Source organism: Gobius niger (assembly GCF_951799975.1).
Source record: "Gobius niger genome assembly, chromosome: 3".
In the NCBI taxonomy this organism is placed as follows: domain Eukaryota; kingdom Metazoa; phylum Chordata; class Actinopteri; order Gobiiformes; family Gobiidae; genus Gobius; species Gobius niger.
In genome coordinates, this window is record NC_136854.1 from 456,611 (window position 1) to 477,616 (window position 21,006).

The 21,006-nt window shown below is 47.0% G+C and overlaps 2 protein-coding genes across 2 annotated transcripts in view; both read right to left on the bottom strand.

Annotated features, from left to right (window-relative positions):
* The window catches only part of LOC306960548 (uncharacterized protein), a gene marked incomplete at its 3' end in the record, with an annotated part of 105,896 nt that extends 97,436 nt beyond the window's left edge, over nucleotides 1–8,460 (bottom strand). Inside the window, exons 1-2 of the mRNA XM_079552981.1 lie at nucleotides 8,288–8,460; nucleotides 7,943–8,220 (exon numbers count right to left, since the gene is read on the bottom strand). Of these exons, the coding sequence (XP_079409107.1) occupies nucleotides 7,943–8,041 (99 nt within the window). The 5' untranslated portion in view covers nucleotides 8,042–8,220; nucleotides 8,288–8,460. The remainder of the gene's footprint in view (nucleotides 1–7,942; nucleotides 8,221–8,287) is intronic.
* Nucleotides 1,376–5,624, bottom strand: LOC306960389 (stonustoxin subunit beta-like; the record flags this gene model as incomplete). Its single annotated transcript, XM_079552823.1, has 2 exons — nucleotides 1,376–1,905; nucleotides 5,612–5,624. 2 exons carry the CDS (start codon nucleotides 5,622–5,624, stop codon nucleotides 1,376–1,378), a joined length of 543 nt encoding a protein of 180 aa, XP_079408949.1.
* Nucleotides 8,461–21,006: the final 12,546 nt, after the last annotated feature.

Consider the following 21,006-nt stretch of genomic DNA (forward strand, 5'->3'; position numbering starts at 1 on the left):
CATTATTTCAGTTCCTTCACCTGTGTCTGGGCTGTAGGCCTTTCCAATGTTGGAGACCACACGTTTGAACACCAGAGTGGTGTGAGCGTTGATTGGTCCAAGCGTTTGCTCGCCTGATTCCAACAAAGAGGCAGAGAAAGCCACTTGTCCCACTGGAATGAGAAGTTTAACAACGACATCACAGATTAAACTCGATGCTTTTGTGAAAATAACATTCCCGTAGTTTTTAATGTTCTTCCTCTGGTTCCAAAGCATCAGTAAAAGTCTCACGGGTCGAGAACATCTCCTTAATAGAGGGGAGAGGAGCTCCACAGATCTTCTCTGCTGCTCTCACGATGCACTGGAGGCTCCTTCAGCAGGAGGCAGTGATGGAGCTGGTCAGGATGCTCTCTATAGTCCCTCTGTAGAAGAACCACACAGTGATGGAGCTGGTCAGGATGCTCTCTATAGTCCCTCTGTAGAAGAACCTAACAGTGATGGAGCTGGTCAGGATGCTCTCTATAGTCCCTCTGTAGAAGAACCACACAGTGATGGAGCTGGTCAGGATGCTCTCTATAGTCCCTCTGTAGAAGAACCACACAGTGATGGAGCTGGTCAGGATGCTCTCTATAGTCCCTCTGTAGAAGAACCTCACAGTGATGGAGCTGGTCAGGATGTTCTCTATAGTCCCTCTGTAGAAGAACCACACAGTGATGGAGCTGGTCAGGATGCTCTCTATAGTCCCTCTGTAGAAGAACCACACAGTGATGGAGCTGGTCAGGATGCTCTCTGTAGTCCTTCTGTAGAAGAACCACACAGTGATGGAGCTGGTCAGGATGCTCTCTATAGTCCCTCTGTAGAAGAACCTCACAGTGATGGAGCTGGTCAGGATGCTCTCTATAGTCCCTCTGTAGAAGAACCTCACAGTGATGGAGCTGGTCAGGATGCTCTCTATAGTCCCTCTGTAGAAGTTGGACTTAACGGAGGCTGGGACTACGAGGGAATTTGTGACTAACAAATTAACGACACATTAATAGAAGTGACGAGTTTATTATTTACCTTCACATTTCTCCATCTGCTTTAAAAAGTTGAACATGTGCAAATAATAAATCCACTTTGCATTGGTCACATATTTAAATCAATGTTATTCATTCATTTATTGAGTGGTTTTAATGACAGATGTTGAACTCAGGATTCTGGAACAAAAGGATTTAGAAAAAGACAAAGACGTGACCGAGAGTTTCCCTTCATACGGTTTAGTTATTTTATTTATTTATCTGAAGGAGATTTTCCAACATCTCTAATGATTTACTTTGTTTAATCAATGAACTGGGAAAGGAATGTCAGGAAAAGGTCATGTGACTGAAACTCATCTGTATAATTGAGACTCTGATCCTCAGTCTGACAGAGACACTGAGGAGTCATACCAGAGCCCAAACCCAGGGATCAGGGTGTGAGTGAAGGTGGTGTTGAAGGTGTGGAGGTGGATCAGTTCCTCAGAGGAGACTGTGTAGAAGGACAGAGAGCCAGCAGCACAGTCCACATACACCCCTACTGTCCCAGAGGAGGAGCCGCGCTGAGGAAGGCGGGTTTCATTGTTTTTATGCCAAACAGAGAAACCATCTTTATAGCAGGACAGACTCCAGGACTGAGCATTGTGTCCAAACCCACTGTCATCACCTCCTCCTTTCCTCCTGATTCCTCTGTAAGACACTGATATATAAACCCCTCCTCTCCACTGGACCTCCCAGTAACAGCGCCCAGTCAGACCAGAGTCACACAGAAGCTGAACCCACCAGCCCTCAAATCTGTCCTGATGATCTGGATACGGCTGAACTTCTCCCACATTTGTGGCCTTCTTGTTGTTGTCAGACAGTTTGAGGTTCCTCTGAGCTGTGTTTGGATCCAGAGAGAGTTCAGTGAAATCTGACGGAGAGAAAACACAGCAGCAGTTAGTCCCTGTTCACTCTTTAGAGGAGAACCACATTTATATTGATTTGAAATGGACTCAAAGATTCAAATATAAATATATCAATAAACACATGATCGATTAAATTATTGTTTCACTTAAGAATGAAAAAAATGAGGAAACTGCACATTTTTAAGCCACAGTTTGTAACATTTCACCCCGACAATAGAATAAAACAGGAGCTTTAATGATTGTTTCTGTAAAAATGCTTCTGTTCCAAAGGCTTCACAGGATCGTCTGAGTGAAGCTGAGCTCATTTATTTATGTTTCAGTTTAGTTTCTCTTGTGACGTAGCCACACATAACCTGGAATGTTCTGAAGTCACATTTAACAAACATTTTCTTTCATATTAAAACTTGAATTCTTGTTTTTGTCGCGCTGTCGCAGATAAAGAAACATAATGAACATTTACATTTAAACTCTTAGAAAGTGCTTTATCAGGAACAAAACACGTCTCAGACTCATGAAGGTGTAACTTTAGTTTAGTTCCTGTAAATTACTGATTTAAGAATATTTAAAGACTTGTTTCTTTTATAAATAATACATGTATTTTCCGTTATAATTCTCAAATGACTTTCTTCAAGTTCAAACGTGTTGGGCTGCGTGTCAGTGGGCGGGGCTGTGTTTCAGTGGGCGGGGCTGTGTGACAGTGGGCGGGGCTGTGTGACAGTGGGCGGGGCTGTGTGACAGTGGGCGGGGCTGTGTGACAGTGGGCGGGGCTGTGTGTCAGTGGGCGGGGCTGTGTGACAGTGGGCGGGGCTGTTTGTCAGTGGGCGGGGCTGTGTGTCAGTGGGCGGGGCTGTGTGACAGTGGGCGGGGCTGTGTGTCAGTGGGCGGGGCTGTGTGTCAGTGGGCGGGGCTGTGTGACAGTGGGCGGGGCTGTGTGTCAGTGGGTGGGGCTGTGTGACAGTGGGCGGGGCTGTGTGTCAGTGGGCGGGGCTGTGTGACAGTGGGCGGGGCTGTGTGACAGTGGGCGGGGCTGTGTGAGGACTGATAAAGTCTCAGGTTAAACCTTTGTGTCGTCCTTCAGTTTTCTTTCTGTCGCCCCCTAGTGTACACAAATGGACAGAATCTCAGGAATCACTTCTCACCTTCTAAAAACTCCCAAACATGTGATTTATTTGGGAGTTTTAACCCTTTATTTGCCAGTTTCAAAACAAAACCTTTGAAGTTTGTCACAAACAACATAAAAACCTGCTTCTCTTTATAATAATGAAGAGTTCAGAGCTGGGACTGATGTGGTGTTTAGAGCCTTGGACGTGTCAAAGATCAGCAAAAAATGGATTTGAAGCATTTGTAGTTTTTCTGTCGTGGACGATTCTTTATGTCCAGTTGTTCATTATAAAAACATTCATGACTTCCTTTGTCTTTGCTCCCCTGTCGCCGTATAAAAGTCATATATTTGATCATTTCATTTTGCAGAACAAGAGTCAGGTTTGACATTTGTCCTGTATTTCTTCAGTTTGGACCTTGTTCCTGTCGTCCAGATGAATGAAATCATGTTATTTTCCCATTAGGATATAATGGAGCCATGGCAGAACCTGGACTTTTCTCACATCAAACTTCACATTTTAAATCTCACTGTAATACAGGGAAAAAGTCTCATATCTGTGATGTCAGCGTTTCATTAGGAAGAAAAGGAGTTGAATTTGACATTTTCACTGCATTTCAGAACTTTCCACTTTTCTAACATTGTAACAGATGCATGTGTTTACAGTCAGGTTATACTGAAGCTGTGGCCCAGGGGAAACTACAGGATTTGTTTGTCTTTATGTTTTATATAAAATATATGAATATTATTAATATTAAGTGATTTATGGACAATAATGTTGAGTGTGAAGAAACAGCTCAGTGGGAGCGTCACAATCAGGGGTTAGTTTAGAAGCAGAAAAGTCTCTGTTGAAAACGAGGCCCAGGTTTGTAAACCTGAGGAAACACGAGAATAAACCCAGACTGAGGTCTTTGTCCAGGTTATTTTGTGTTCAGGTCACTTTCAGCTGATAATTACTATTTATGCACAAAAAAGGAACATAAATGAAATGCTGATGTTGTAAAAAGTGAAGCCGCTGCCATTTTCTAATAAAGAATCGTCCACTGCAGAAAAACTATAAACCCATCAAATCCATTTCACTTCATCTGTGACACAAACACGGCTCTGGAAACAGACAAAGCCTCAGCTCTACAATTTATTATTACAAATATAATCACACTTGTGTTTTTGTGGAACAATTTCTTTCAGCTTTAAAGGGACGATGGGGAGCTTAAAAATGTCAAAATTATGCATTTTCCTCCAACTACATGTTCCTCCATGTCCTCATGTGTAGAATGAGCTCAGACCTGTTCACCACAACTGCCTCTAAAATCCTGCACTGTCGAAAGGTGTTACTTCGGGTCTGAAGTGCCGTCATGCACAAGCTTAATATAGAAGCTGCAGTTACACGTATGACCTGAGGTGGCAGTAGTGAATATAAAATGACTAACTTGCATCCAGCCCCTTTAAATTTTGAAACTGGGATTTAAAGTTAAAATCCAGAACATTATGACATGCTTGGAAGTTTTGGAAAAGTTTCAAATAGTTCATGTGATTTATTCTAAAAGAAGTGGGAAAAAATGTTGGAAAATGAAGATTTTGTGGCTGTTTTTAGGCGTGTACATTTTTGTACACTAGGGGTTGAAAAAGAGAGAAAGGACATGATTCCCTCCTGAGCTGTGAGGACGGATCCACATTAGGACTTTCTTTCAGATAAACTTTACTAAACACACACGCTGCGACAAAGAGAAACTTCACACTCAAAGATCTTTACACAGAGAGAGTCTCACTCTGTCACTAATCATTTACCAAAACTGCACCAAAAATGTCTAATTCAGAGTGAGCGCTCATAATCCATAAACAATCTTCAATATTCCCCTGGCTGCAGAGTAAACAACAGCACGCTAGCTCCAGTCCTGGTGAAGTAGTGGACGATTCTTTATGTCCAGTTGTTCATTATAAAAACATTCATGACTTCCTTTGTCTTTGCTCCCCTGTCGCCGTATAAAAGTCATATATTTGATCATATCATTTTGCAGAACAAGAGTCAGGTTTGACATTTGTCCTGTATTTCTTCAGTTTGGACCTTGTTCCTGTCGTCCAGATGAATGAAATCATGTTATTTTCCCATTAGGATATAATGGAGCCATGGCAGAACCTGGGTTACAACCGGTTGAGTCTAAGTCCTTGTTTGGTCCTGGCTCAGATCTGCCTCATCTCTAAACACAAAAGTTTACTAAGTTACAGCTGCACTTCTACATTTGAGTTGAAGCAGTTAATTATCTGCGCACACGTTCATGTTGCTTTTTTAGACTCGCTGTGGTCATATATGAAGATAAAAAGATAAAAAGTACAGAAAGTTGGCACAAAACTATTTCTGTTTTTCGATATTGCCCCCTGCTGGACCTTTTCAGTCGGTAATAAGTAGGTACCGTTTAATGGTGCCCATCCCTACATATGGGTTAAATGAACTTTCTCCAGAATAAAAGATCTCAGTTCTAAAGGTTTGAGTGAAAACAGCTCAAACTCTCCTGACGTCAATATCGCAGCTGTCGACACGAGAGAAACTTGTACAACTGCAAATCTTCTCAGAACAAACAACATTTTAAAAGTATATTAAGAGTCAGACTTACATCTGCAGTTCATCCATTGTTCTCCAGCAGGACTCAGTCTGAAACAGACACAGACTCAGATCCACAGTTTGTTTGTGTCGACTGTAATAACTGTGTAATAACTGTATTAAATGTGTAATAACTGAGTAATAACTGTGTAATAACTGAGTAATAACTGTATTAAATGTGTAATAACTGTGTAATAACTGAGTAATAACTGTAATAACTGTAATAACTGTGTATTAACTGTGTAATAACTGTGTAATAACTGTGTAATAACTGTGTAATAACTGTAATAACTGTAATAACTGTGTATTAACTGTGTAATAACTGTGTAATAACTGTGTAATAACTGTCCTCACCTGAGAGTGGAGAGTGAGCAGTGGGGCTCCTCCTGTAGAGCAGTCAGGAGCTTTACTCCTGTGTCTCCTGGATGGTTGAAGCTGAGGTCCAGGTCTGTCAGATGGGAGGGGTTGGACCTCAGAGCTGAGGCCAGAGCAGCACAGCCTTCCTCTGAGATCAGACACCCTGACAGTCTGAACACACAGGGTTAAACAGAGTCATAGAAATGACAAACTCACAGAGATGAAGAGCAAACCCTCTGACCTGAGCTGCTCCAGTTTACAGTGAGGACTCTTCAGTCCAACAGACAACATCTTCAGCCCTGAGTCCTTCAGGTCGTTCTTACTGAGGTCCAGGACTGTCAGACTAGAGGAGCTGAGGACTGAGGACAGAGCTTCACAGCTGCTCTCTGACAGGTTACAGTCGCTCAGTCTGGAGAGAACACACTGTTTTAGGAGAAGTTTAGAAGGTTCATACTTACATAGACCTCACTCACAGAGCTTTGTTGGAGGCTTTGACCACTGGCAGCAGCCTCAGCAGAACCTCCTCTGAAGCACAGTATTTCTTCAGCTCAAACTGCTCCAGAGCTTCTTCTGATGACAGTAAGATGAAGGCCAGAGCTGACCACTGAGCAGGAGACAGTCCACCTTCAGACAGACGTCCTGAGCTCAGGTACTGTTGGACCTGCTCCACCAGAGAACCATCATTCAGTTCATTCAGACAGTGGAGCAGGTTGATGCTTCTCTCTGCAGACACTTCCTCACTCAGCTTCTGCTTGATGTACTCAGCTGTTTCCTGATTGGTCTGGGAGCTACTTCCTGTCTGTGTCAGCAGACCTTGGAGAAGGCTCTGATTGGTCGGCAGTGAAAGACCCAGGAGGAAGCGCAGGAACAAGTCCAGGTGTCCGTTTGGACTCTGTAAGGCCTGGTCCACAGCCGTCTGGTAGAACTCTATTGGGCTGCTACGAACAAAGACATGTTTTAACCTAGAAGATTTGGACTTTTCTTCTACCAACAAGTTTATTCCTGTTCTGAAGAAGGTCTGATGGATGTAAAGAGCAGCCAGAAACTCGTGCACACTCAGATGGATGAAGCAGTAGACCTTGTCCTGGTACAGGCCTGGCTCCTCTCTAAAGACCTGTGTGAAGACTCCGGAGTACACTGAGGCGGCTGCAGCGTCCAGCCCACACTCGCTCAGGTCACTCTCGTAGAAGATCAGGTTTCCTTTCTGCAGCTGCTCAAAGGCCAGTTTTCCCAGAGACTGCACCATCTTCCTGGTCTCTGGACTCCAGTGTGGGTCTGTCTCAGATCCTCCTTCATACTTGATGTTCTTGACTTTGGCCTGAACCACCAGGAAGTGGATGTACATCTGAGTCAGGGTCTTGGGCAGCTCTGCTCTCTCTCTGGTCTTCAGCACATGCTCCAGGACTGTGGAGAGGATCCAGCAGAAGACTGGCATGAAGCACATGATGTGGAGGCTTCGGGACGTCTTGATGTGGGAGATGATTGTGTGGGCCTCGTCTCTGAACCTGTTCCTGAAGTACAGCTCCTTCTGTAGGTCGCTGAACCCTCGCACCTCTGTCACCATGGAGACGCACTCAGCAGGGATCTGATTGGCCGCCGCGGGGCGTGTGGTTATCCAGAGGCGAGCGGAGGGAAGCAGGCTCCCCCTGATGAGGTTCACCAGCAGCTCCTCCACTGAGGCGCTCTCTGTGGGCTCCGTCAGGGCCTTGGTTTGGGTGAAGTCCAGAGGAAGTCTGCACTCGTCCAGACCGTCAAAGATGAAGAGCAGCTGCAGATCTTCAAAGCTGCTCACTTCTTCTGTTGCTCTAAAGAAGTGATGGAGCAGCTGCACCAGGCTGAAGCTCCTGTCCTTCAGCACATTGAGTGCTCTGAAAGTGAAGGGGAACAGCAGCTGGACGTCCTGGTGGGCTTTGCCTTCAGCCCAGTCCAGACTGAACTTCTGAGTGAGCAGTGTTTTCCCGATGCCAGCCACTCCCTTTGTCAGCACTGTTCTGACGGGCGCCTCTGTGTCCGCGGGGCCTTTAAACATGTCTTCACATGTGATGGCTGTCTCTGCTCCGCCTGCTTTCCTGGAGGCTGTTTCCATGTGTCTGACCTCATGTTCCTGGTTGACCTCTGAGGCCCCTCCCTCTGTGATGTAGAGCTCTGTGTAGATCTGCTGCAGGAGGGCGGGGCTTCCTGCTTTAGCCACGCCCTCAAACACACACTGACACTTCTGCTGCAGGTCACGCTTCAGTTTACGCTGAAGAACTCCAGAACATCTCCCTGAATGAAGACACAGACAGAGCCTGAGTCTCAGAGAAGATCAAATGACTGAGTGAAATGGACCTACTGCTCCACAGACGCTCAGCCAGCTCCTTCTGCTGCCTCCTCCTCAGGAAGTTCACAGTGATCTTCAGAAAAGCCTCTCCATCCTCATCCTCCACAGGCTCTAAGCATTCTGGGTAATCTGTGCTCAGAACCTTGTGGAGCTTCTTCAGCTCCTTCTGGACAAAAGTGAAGATGTCCTCCTCCAGAAGCTGCACAGACACATTAGAAACAACACAACCCTTCACCAGCCCGTGACCACGCTCTACACAATGGGCGACAGGGCCTTTAAGGCAGTTTCCCCGAGACTCTGGAATGCCCTGCCAGAGTCCCTGAGGGCTCCCCAGAGTGTTGAGGCCTTTAAAAAAGGCCTAAAAACACATTTATTTTTAAAGGCCTTTTCAGACTAATTTGTTTGTTTGCTGCGTTGTTTTTACTATGTGAATGTTCTTTTTGTTTTTATCAGATTTTATTCTTCTGTTGTAGCACTTTGAGGTTTCGTTGAAATGTAAAGTGCAATATAAATAAAATGTATTATTATTATTATTGATTGACTGCGGAATTCTTCCGCAGTCAATTATTGGTTTTCATGTTCTTTATTATTATTCCTCTTCCATCTTTTTCCCGATTTTCTAGAGCTTTCAGCACCTTCATGCTTTGTGCAATTTATGCAAGTTATGCATCAAAACGTTCCGCATGTTGAGGAGAAGGTGCTATTACTTTTGGGACTTCTGCAACTTGTGGGTTTTGAGAAAAAATTGGCCTTCTGCAGTTTTCCAGTTTTTTTATACGAGAGTTTGAAATGTTTGCATTAGTGTGTATGGGGGAATCCAGCCAATGGGGAAACTCCAGGCCTTTCAGCCATTTATGCTTCTGCCAATCAAGCACTGAGGCCATTTCAACAGTTTGACCAGTTTATGGAATATAAAAGTTTATGCAATATTAATAATTTATGCAAAGTAACCACTTTATGGGATTTAACCAGTTTATGCAACTTAAGAGTCTATGCTATTTAGGACTTTTGAATTTTAAAGAGTTTATGCAATTTACATAATTTATGCAAATTAACCCATTCATGCATTTTATCACTTTATGCAGTTTATACAGTTTATGCAACATGACATTTTATGCATTTTACCAGTTTATGCAAATAAGATTATGCAAATAAGATTATGCAAATTAAGCAATTTATGCAATTTATGCATCCGCTTCCCGCAATTCCGCAGTCAATCGCAATGGCGCAGCCATTGCATTTCTAGTTATTATTATTATTATTATTATTATTATTATTATTATTATTATTATTATTATTATTATTATTATTAAATGCAGTCAGTGTCAGATCTGTGTGAAACAAGTCCATTCATCTGAACATCTCCAAACTTGAGTGAAGGACACACCTTAAATATGGAGTCCAGCTGAGTGTGATGTTGCTGAGCTCTGAGCTCTGGAGCCTGCTCCACTCTGTGACAGAGACACAACAAACACCTCAGGATTTTCTCATACACTTTCAGAACCTCATTAAACCACTGGGCCAGATCTTGTTGCGGTGCAAGGGGAGGCGCAGGCTCTTGGCGAATTATTTTCCGAGTGGCGGAGCTATATGTGCCATTCACCTATGAGGGGGCGTCACAAGAGGAGGAGACTGCACTGATGGAAACACGGCTGACATTCACTTCCTCGTTTACATTGCGCTGTCTAAACTAAAAACTTTATTTACTCCATCGTGAGCTAAACGAAAGAGCTTCAGCACAACCACACAACCACTCTCCTGGATGCGGAGTCGATCTGGTTGGAGGAAAATGTGTGTCTCCACCCACTTAAATGCGCTAAGTCTGGAGTGGCAAGATCACAAAGTGGCTCCTACTGAGCGCAAAATGTCACGCTATCGTCTCCGTTTTGATGCACAAGATTGGGCCCACTGTCTGTCCTTGTGTTTAAACAAACTCAATCTTACAGATCTGAGGAGAAGTGCAGTGGATCCCACATGGACCCGTCGCTCCTGAGGGACTCACAGTCTGGGCCTGGTTCAGACGGAAGATGTTTCTGGAGGATCCTGAGAAGAAGAAAACACACTTCAGTGAAACGCATGGGACTGTCCTGGATCAGACTCAGAAAAGTATCATCAGCTCCTTCACAGAAACAATAGAATCTGATCAATAAACTAAGCTTTCACAAAGCCTTGGTACCTTGCCTTGCCTTGCCTTGGTGTTGAAGGCAGTGACTCCAAACTCACTTCCTTCCAGTCCAAGGCAAATGTCCTGCTTTGGTCCAAAAAGAGCTGCTAATGGAACACACTTCAGAGGTAAAGGAAGTGACATCATAAAAAGGAAGATATAGGTGTGTTTAAGATGAGCCAGGGTTAGGGTGCCTTGCTCTCGCGGGAGCATCAGGTCTTGTGTGTCTATTGCAGCCGCCTGAGCCCGCCTGGCTCATCTTAAACATGCCTTATGTCTCATCCAGGGGAGAGGAGAGGGTCTGTTGAGGAGGGGGGATTCTGACGCACTGGGTGGGTGAAAGTAAAAATATATTTTTACAGACTAAAAATAAATAAATAACAAGCAGTCAAGCAGTCAGAGATGATGAAACCTATCTGAAAATACAAAATAAAACTAAAAACTTTAGAAATAACAATGTAAAAGTGTCTCATGTGAATTAAATTCAAAAGCCCCCGAAACAAATATAAGTATTTTCTGGAGGTATTTTTCAAACCTGGAAGACACAACGCTTCGATTCAGTAAACTCCACCCTCTCTTTCCAAGCTAATCCGCTGGAGTTGACATCTACAACACAGCTTCAAAAATGGCTAACACACACACTAGCACACACGCTAACACACACACTAGCACACACACTAGCACACACGCTAACACACACGCTAACACACACACTAGCACACACGCTAACACACACGCTAACACACACACTAGCACACACGCTAACACACACGCTAACTCACATGCTAACACACACGCTAACACACACACTAGCACACACGCTAACACACACGCTAACACACACACTAGCACACACACTAGCACACACGCTAACACACACGCTAACACACATACTAGCACACACACTAGCACACACGCTAACACACACACTAGCACACACACTAGCACACACACTAGCACACACGCTAACACACACACTAGCACACACACTAGCACACACGCTAACACACACGCTAACACACACACTAGCACACACGCTAACACACACGCTAACACACACACTAACACACACGCTAACACACACGCTAACTCACATGCTAACACACACGCTAACACACACACTAGCACACACGCTAACACACACGCTAACACACACACTAGCACACACGCTAACACACACGCTAACACACACACTAGCACACACGCTAACACACACGCTAACTCACATGCTAACACACACGCTAACACACACACTAGCACACACGCTAACACACACGCTAACACACACACTAGCACACACGCTAACACACACGCTAACACACACACTAACACACACGCTAACACACACACTAGCACACACGCTAACACACACGCTAACACACACACTAGCACACACGCTAACACACACGCTAACACACATGCTAACACACACTAACACACACACGCTAACACACACGCTAACACACAGGCTAACACACAGGCTAACACACACGCTAACACACACGCTAACACACACACTAACACACACGCTAACACACAGGCTAACACACACACTAACACACACGCTAACACACAGGCTAACACACACACAAGCACACACGCTAACACACACGCTAACACACATGCTAACACACGCTAACACACACACGCTAACACACACGCTAACACACAGGCTAACACACAGGCTAACACACACGCTAACACACACACTAACACACACACTAACACACACGCTAACACACACGCTAACACACACACTAACACACAGGCTAACACACACACTAACACACACGCTAACACACAGGCTAACACACACACTAACACACACGCTAACACACACACTAACACACACACTAGCACACACGCTAACACACACGCTAACACACATGCTAACACACGCTAACACACACACGCTAACACACACGCTAACACACAGGCTAACACACAGGCTAACACACACGCTAACACACACGCTAACACACACACTAACACACACGCTAACACACAGGCTAACACACACACTAGCACACACGCACACACACACGCTAACACACATGCTAACACACACGCTAGTGTGAAGTGTTTTTATTGTGGTGCGTTGCTGTGCTTTTTATTTCCTGTTTTTAATCACCTGGACCCTCACACCTGTGGCAGGCTGTTTTAACCTAGTTTTTATCCAATGAGCGTGGCGGCTGGTGGCGGACAATGGGCTTTTATTGGACACTGGGTCATTTGAAGAGAAGAGCGGGTAACGAGAGGAAGGACCGGCTGGCTTGGGAGAGGCACGGACACGGCAGAGAGCAGGACCAGCACCAGCACCGGGAGCGGCAGCAGCAGTGAAGCCAGAGTACGACGTGCAACACGGCAGGCGGGCAGAGTTTCTCTGCCCCTGCGCGTAAGTAACGCTCCCTAGTACTCTGGCGTATTTCGGGGTTAGCTGCTGCCCGAAGTGGTTAGCTGTGTGGGCCAAGTGACCGCCCCTGAGTTTTGTCCTCCACAGCGGCTCCGCCAGCGGGAGGACCAGTCACGCACCACCATCCAGTGAAGCCAGAGTACGACGCTGATCACGGCAGGCGGGCAGAGTAACTCTGCCCCCGCGTGTAAGTACCCTTTTAGTACTCTGGCCGGATTGATTGTGTTGGCTCTAGAGCCGTCTTCACTAAAAGGACAAATCACTGCCGTTGGCCTGTTTACCTACAGGGACGCCGAGGAACGAGAGAACGGAACCACACCTCTGCTGGCCACCCCCACCCCTCTCTACCGCTTGGGTCCTTCTTTTATTTATTTTTTAATAATGAACTCTTAGATTTTTAACGTTTTATTTTTCTGGCATCATTATTCACTGTTTTATTCACTGCTTGCCTTGTTTTAATTGGTTTTAGAGTTCCTAGCCTCTTTTAAAATACTAGGTGGCGTTGTCGCTTTCGGGCGCAGCTTACACACACACGCAAACACACACGCAAACACACACGCTAACACACACAGGCTAACACACACGCTAACACGCGTTTTGATTGTCACCGCTCTGTCTTGGTCGCTCCATCACATTATGGGACTCGTTGGTTAAAAAAGTTAATCACAGCAGGTTAGAAAGAGTTCCATCTTCACAACTTCCACTGCATACGGGGGGTGCGTTTGTTTTTGCAGCAGGGGCAGCGCTGTTTCTTTCTTATGACAGAAGTAATGAAAAAGCTGTTTTACAAATTAAAATCAGGCCATAAGGCATTACATTACATTAAACAAGTCAAAGCATGATTTTTTTTAAGTGCTTTAACAAGTCGCACAAAACAGCACCACCTTTTTTCTTTTCTTGAGAGCCGTGTTGCATTATGGGTGATTTTGGCTTGAGCAAGGCAGCAAAGGCTACACTGATGTATCATTGGTATATTAGCCACATGCTAACCAAAGGGAGGACACATGCCTCCAGACGGCTTGAACATTGGAACAGCACTTGGGCGGTGTGTGATGATGTAGATGCCTGACCACGCCCACTTCAGATCAAGGGAAGGAGAGTACCGAGGCTTTGGGAAACAGCCTAAATCTACTGTTAAGTCTTGTACTTTTTCATTTTTATTATTGTTTTGGGAAGCAGGAGTTGACGGGGACGTTGTTGCACTGGGATCCCACAGGGAACAGTCCTCTCACTGCTTCTATTCACTGTGTACACTTCAGACTTTAATATTTCTGAGAGGGTGGACGCGAAAATCTGAAGTTTATTTTAAGAGATTCATATTTGATTTAAAAATCCACTTTATAAAGTAGTAAAGGTTACTTTAAAACGCTGAATCACTGAAGTTCCTCAAACAGAGACCACACAATATATCCCTGATGACTCTAATTCTTAAACCCAAACTCTAAAATGTCATTAACATAAAGTGGTGTCGAAGTGAGTCTGACTTACTGTGAAACATGTTTTCCTTTAAAATGAATCCCGCGATCATTGGAGCGATCACTTCTCACTGACACCGGGATGATCCCAGGAGCAGATCTGTGAACACAAGAGAGACTTTAGGTCTGACTCTGATATAAAGAACAGAGTTAGAGACTCTGATATAAAGAACAGAGTTAGAGACTCTGATATAAAGGACAGAGTTAGAGACTCTGATATAAAGAACAGAGTTAGAGACTCTGATATAAAGGACAGAGTTAGAGACTCTGATATAAAGAACAGAGTTAGAGACTCTGATATAAAGGACAGAGTTAGAGACTCTGATATAAAGAACAGAGTTAGAGACTCTGATATAAAGGACAGAGTTAGAGACTCTGATATAAAGGACAGAGTTAGAGACTCTGATATAAAGGACAGAGTTAGAGACTCTGATATAAAGAACAGAGTTAGAGACTCTGATATAAAGGACAGAGTTAGACACTCTGGTATAAAGGACAGAGTTAGAGACTCTGATATAAAGAACAGAGTTAGAGACTCTGATATAAAGAACAGAGTTAGAGACTCTGATATAAAGAACAGAGTTAGAGACTCTGATATAAAGGACAGAGTTAGAGACTCTGATATAAAGAACAGAGTTAGAGACTCTGATATAAAGAACAGAGTTAGAGACTCTGATATAAAGAACAGAGTTAGAGACTCTGATATAAAGGACAGAGTTAGAGACTCTAACTGCGTTTCCATCAAACAAAATGTGAATCTTTTCAAAATGCGCTAAAGCAAAGCGTAAAACAGATGCGAATTGTACGTGTTTCCATCAAGCTGTTCTAGCGAATAACGGCACTGTTGTAACTATAGCAAACCAGAGTCAAAGATGGAGACCGGGCCACAATCTCATCCTCTGTCCACACAAACCTGTCCTACTTATGCTGGGTTTACACATAACGCGACAAGTCACGAATGCCACGAATCCACATTCGTGGCCGAGGATCACGAATGTGACTGATTTGGGGGTAGAGGTTTCACGCGCCGCCACGAACTGTTGCGACCTGTTACTGCGTGTTACGATTAATGGCACGAAATATTACGCACGGTCACGAATATGCGTCCCGCACTGCTGCGTGCTGTCGCGTTCTGTCAAATATCTGTCAAGAATTGGGCGAATGTGGACGAGATCGCCTGCCGCGCACACCGGGTTGGAGGCGGAGCAGAGACGTCTCACTCGCCGTGCTCTCCCTGACTCGTTGGGCTCTCGCCAAACCGGGTTAAACAAAAAGCAAACACACCAGCTTAGCGTCGGCCGGTCCACATAGGCCTGCTGAAGAATAGCAACAGCTTTTCACAGTCTATGGGACAGTCACACCAGTTCAACCCCGCTCCTGTCAACGTGTAACACGGGCAAACGCATCAACAAACGCACGCGCTTCATGTCAGATTAAGTCAGTGCAATAGCTGCACGACTTGGGCTGACTTTACTCCACAGAATAAACATAAAAACACTACACTCACTGTGCACTCGATCTTCTGGGGATCCGTCGGAGAACTTGCTGCTCATAAACCTCTTTATCCATGATTCTCACTCGTCTGGTCAGTCCTCAGCTCCAGTTGGAAAAACTTTATAATCCACAAACACAGGCCTGTCTTCACCTGCCCCGCGCTCATCACCGCTTGTTTTACGTGTCTAAGTTTGTAAATAAGCCTTAACTTATCGGTGGTGTAGCTGCTGGAACCACGCGCTGTTGTTTTGGTGCGAGGCAGCGTGGGAGATGCATTCAGGGACAGCGGGAAAGGCGCATTAACTGTCCCTTTTTCCCCCGCAAACGCGGGGAAAATCGGGACAAATATACAACAATGGGGTTCTCCAGCGGGGGGGCAATAGGGGTGGCAGGGACTGGCTCCCAAACATCAGGAGGAACGACCGCAGGAGGAGGAAAAGCGGGTAGAACAACTTCAGCACCTGAGGAGGCAGGTGCTGTCCCGGGCCTGGAGCGCGGACTGGCCGAGTCTGTGTGACTTTCCTTTTGCAGCTGCAGGTACGAACATGTAGGCTACTTTTCGGTGTAGCGTGTGTTTCCATCAATTGTGTGCGTGAAAACAGTGATTCTGCTCTACGAATGCTGTACGAATGCCCTCACGCTGAATTACGAAGCGCCACGACGCATCACGAAAGGACACGCTCCGCTGCGAACTCCACGAACAGCGGGTGAATCGTGTCATGTCACGAACTGATGCGTTTTGTTAAGAATCCCATTATTGCGCGTTAAACCCGCATAAGCAGCCATGTTACCATGGAAACGACGCTAGCACCAGCGTCTGTTTATTCGCTTCATGACATTTATTCGACAAACTGCGTTTCCATCTCGCAAAATACGCATCAACAGTTATGCGCACAAATCAAAAACCACCTCAAGCGAGCGGATAAAGTTTTTATGCAAATTAAGAGTTTAAATACGAAATTTGGTGTTTCCATCACTCGTAAATTATGCGCAACTTCGAAATGCGCATTTTAGTCCAGTGATGGAAACGCAGTTTCTCATATAAAGGACAGAGTTAGAGACTCTGATATAAAGGACAGAGTTAGAGACTCTGATATAAAGGACAGAGTTAGAGACTCTGATATAAAGGACAGAGTTAGAGACTCTGATATAAAGGACAGAGTTAGAGACTCTGATATAAAGAACAGAGTTAGAGACTCTGATATAAAGAACAGAGTTAGAGACTCTGATATAAAGAACAGAGTTAGAGACTCTGATATAAAGAACAGAGTTAGAGACTGATATAAAGAACAGAGTTAGAGACTCTGATATAAAGGACAGTGGATCTCACCTCTGAGCTTTGGGGTCAATGGTTTTTGAGGTCGAGGCTCCGTCGTCTCTGAGCTCTCTCTCCTCCATTGTGTGTCCAGCTCTGACTCACTCTGAGACTGAGGGAAACTAAGAATATAGATATTTTTTCACAGCAGATTGTTCAGAAGAAGCGAAAAAACGTCAGTTGTAGCTAGTGTTAGCATGTAGCATGATGTTATTTATGTAATTATGAGCTGTTGAACCACTTTGCTCTCCATGTCTTTGTATCTTTATTTAGTATAAAACTGTATCAATAATTCAATAATTGCAACCCCGTGAACTGCTACCTTAACGTGGTGGGGTTGTTTGAGTGCCCGAATGATCCGAGGAGCTATGTTGTCTGGGGCTTTATGCCCCTGGTAGGGTCTCCCATGGCAAACAGGTCCGAGGTGACGGGTCAGACGAAGAGCAGTTCAGAAGACCCCCATGGACGTACGACATTCAAGGACCGTGACGTCGCCCGGCATGGCGCAGCCGGGGCCCCACCCTGGAGCCAGACCTGGGGTTGGGGCCCGAACGCGAGCGTCTGGTGGCCGGGTCTCTGCCCACGGGGCCCGACCAGGCATAGCCTGAAGGGACGACGTGGGCCCGCCCTCCTGTGGACCCACCACCCGCAGAGGGATCCGTAGGGGTCGGGTGCTAAGAGGATTGGGTGGCAGTCGAGGCCGGGTGCCTCGACGACCTGGTCCACATGCACAGCTTCTGGCGTTCGGGACATGGAACGTCACTTTGCTGGGGGGGAAGGAGCCTGAGCTTGTGCGGGAGGTTGAGAGATACCGACTAGATATAGTCTAGGGATGGGTCTGCTCATATCCCCCCAGCTCAGCCGTCACGTGTTGGAGTTCACCCCGGTGGACGAGAGGGTCGCGTCCCTACGCCTTCGGGTCGGGGACAGGTCTCTCACCGTTGTCTCGGCCTACGGGCCCAACATCGGTGCAGAGTACCCGGCCTTCTTGGAGTCCCTGGGAGGGGTACTAGATAGTGCTCCGACTGGGGACTCCATTCGGGGTACTAGATAGTGCTCCGACTGGGGACTCCATTGTTCTGCTGGGGGACTTCAACGCCCATGTGGGTAACGACAGTGAGACCTGGGAGGGAGTGATTGGGAGGAACGGCCTCCCCGATCTGAACCCGAGTGGTGTTCTGTTATTGGACTTCTGTGCTAGTCACGGTTTGTCCATAACGAACACCATGTTCGAGCACAAGGGTGTCCATAAGTGCACGTGGCACCAGGACACCCTAGGCAGGAGGTCGATGATCGACTTTGTAGTTGTGTCGTCTGACCTCCGGCCGCATGTCTCGGACACTCGGGTGAAGAGAGGGACTGAGCTGTCAACTGATCACCACCTGGTGGTGAGCTGGATCCGCTGGCAGGGGAGGAAGCCGGTCAGACCTGGCAGGCCCAAGCGTGTTGTGAGGGTCTGCTGGGAACGTCTGGCGGAAGAGCTTCACCCAGATTCCGGGGGAGGCTGGGGACATGGAGTCCGAGTGGACTCTGTTCTCCTCCTCCATTGTCGATGCGGCTGCTCGTAGTTGTGGCCGTAAGGTCTCTGGTGCCTGTCGCGGCGGCAATCCCCGAACCCGGTGGTGGCGCCCGGAAGTAAGGGATGCCGTCAAGCTGAAGAAGGAGTCCTACCTGGCCTTGTTGGCTTGTGGGACTCCGGAGGCAGCTGAGAGGTACCGGCAGGCCAAGCTTGCTGCAGCTCGTGCGGTCGCGGAGGCTAAAACTCGGGTCTGGGAGGAGTTCGGGGAGGCCATGGAGGAAGACTATCGGTCGGCCTCGAAGAGATTCTGGCAAACCATCCGGCGCCTCAGGAGGGGGAAGCAGTGCTTCACCAACACTGTGTACAGTGCGGGTGGGGGGCTGCTGACCTCGACTGGGGATGTCGTCGGGCGGTGGAAGGAGTACTTCGAGGACATCCTCAATCCCGTCGTCACGTCTTCCAATGAGGAAGCAGAGGCTGGGGACTCGGAGGTGGGCTCGTCCATCACCCAGGCTGAAGTCACCGAGGTGGTGAGAAAGCTCCTTGGTGGCTCCGGGGGTGGATGAGATTCGCCCTGAGTACCTTAAGTCTCTGGATGTTGTAGGACTGTCTTGGCTGACACGTCTCTGCAACAGCGCCTGGCGGTCGGGGACAGAGCCCCTGGATTGGCAGACCGGGGTGGTGGTCCCTCTCTTTAAGAAGGGGGACCGGAGGGTGTGTTCCAATTACAGAGGAATCACCCTCCTTAGCCTCCCCGGTAAGGTCTACTCCAGGGTGCTGGAAAGGAGGATCCGACCGATGGTTGAACCTCGGATCCAGGAGGAACAATGCGGTTTTCGTCCTGGTCGTGGCACACTGGACCAGCTCTATACCCTTCATCGGGTGCTCGAGGGTTCGTGGGAGTTCGCCCAACCAGTCCACATGTGTTTTGTGGATCTGGAGAAAGCGTTCGACCGTGTCCCTCGTGGTGCCCTATGGGGATGCTCCGGGAGTATGGGGTCCGGGGCCCTCTGTTAAAGGCGGTCCGTTCCCTGTATGAGCAGCAGGAGCTTGGTTCGCATTGCCGGCAGTAAGTCAGACCTGTTCCCGGTGCGTGTTGGTCTCCGCCAGGGCTGCCCTTTGTCACCGGTTCTGTTCATTACTTTTATGGACAGAATTTCTAGGCGCAGCCAGGGGCCGGAGGGTGTCCGGTTTGGGAGCCTCAGAGTCTCATCTCTGCTGTTTGCGGATGATGTTGTTCTGATGGCTTCAACGAACCAGGACCTTCAGCTGCACTGGGGCGGTTTGCAGCCGAGTGTGTAGCGGCCGGGATGAGGATCAGCACCTCCAAATCTGAGGCCATGGTTCTCCACCGGAAAAAGGTGGTTTCCCCTCTACAGGTCGGTGGGGAGTCCTTGCCTCAAGTGGAGGAGTTCAAGTATCTCGGGGTCTTGTTCTCAGTGAGGGACGGATGGAGCGTGAGATGGACAGACGGATCGGTGCAGCGTCAGCAGTGATGCGGTCGCTGTATCGGTCTGTCGTGGTGAAGAGGGAGCTGAGTCGGGGCAAAGCTCTCGATTTACCGATCGATCTACGTTCCCGCCCTCACCTATGGTCATGAGATTTGGGTAATGACCGAAAGGACAGGATCGCGAATACAAGCGGCCGAAATGAGTTTCCTTCGCAGCGTGGCTGGGCGCACCCTCCGAGATCGGGTGAGGAGCTCAGTTACCCGGGAGGAGCTCGGAGTAGAGTCGCTGCTCCTTCACGTCGAAAGGAGCCAGCTGAGGTGGCTCGGGCATCTGTTCCGGATGCCTCCTGGTCGCTTCCCGTGGGAGGTGTTCCAGGCATGTCCTAGTGGGAAGAGGCCTCGTGGAAGACCCAGGACACGGTGGTCTGACTATGTCTCTGAGCTGGCCTGGTGTTGCCTCGGGGTCAGAACAGCTGGAGGAGGTGTGTGTGGATCGGGAAGTTTGGGCATCTCTGCTGAGACTGCTGCCCCCGCGACCCGGCCCCGGATAAAGCAGAAGAAAATGGATGGATGGGTTTGATGTATCAATAATTCTGCATTTGTTAAAGTCGTTTTTGAATAACTGGAGAAACGCAAGATTTTTCTCTTCTTTGTTTCCCCCTTAAAGTAGTGCTAAGTAACTCATGCCCCTAGAGGCCATAAGCGCCACTGCAGGTGTCGTAGCATGTTGTGTTTTTTACTCATTAATTGTCCGTGAGAGTAAATCCTACACTGACAGAAAAGACAAAGGGACAGAGGGATATTGTTCATCCAGTTACACAATGGAGATCATTGTTTTCACTCAGACTTGGCTTTAAATACTGTTTAAGTGGCGCTAGGCTTGATTACATTAGTGTGTATT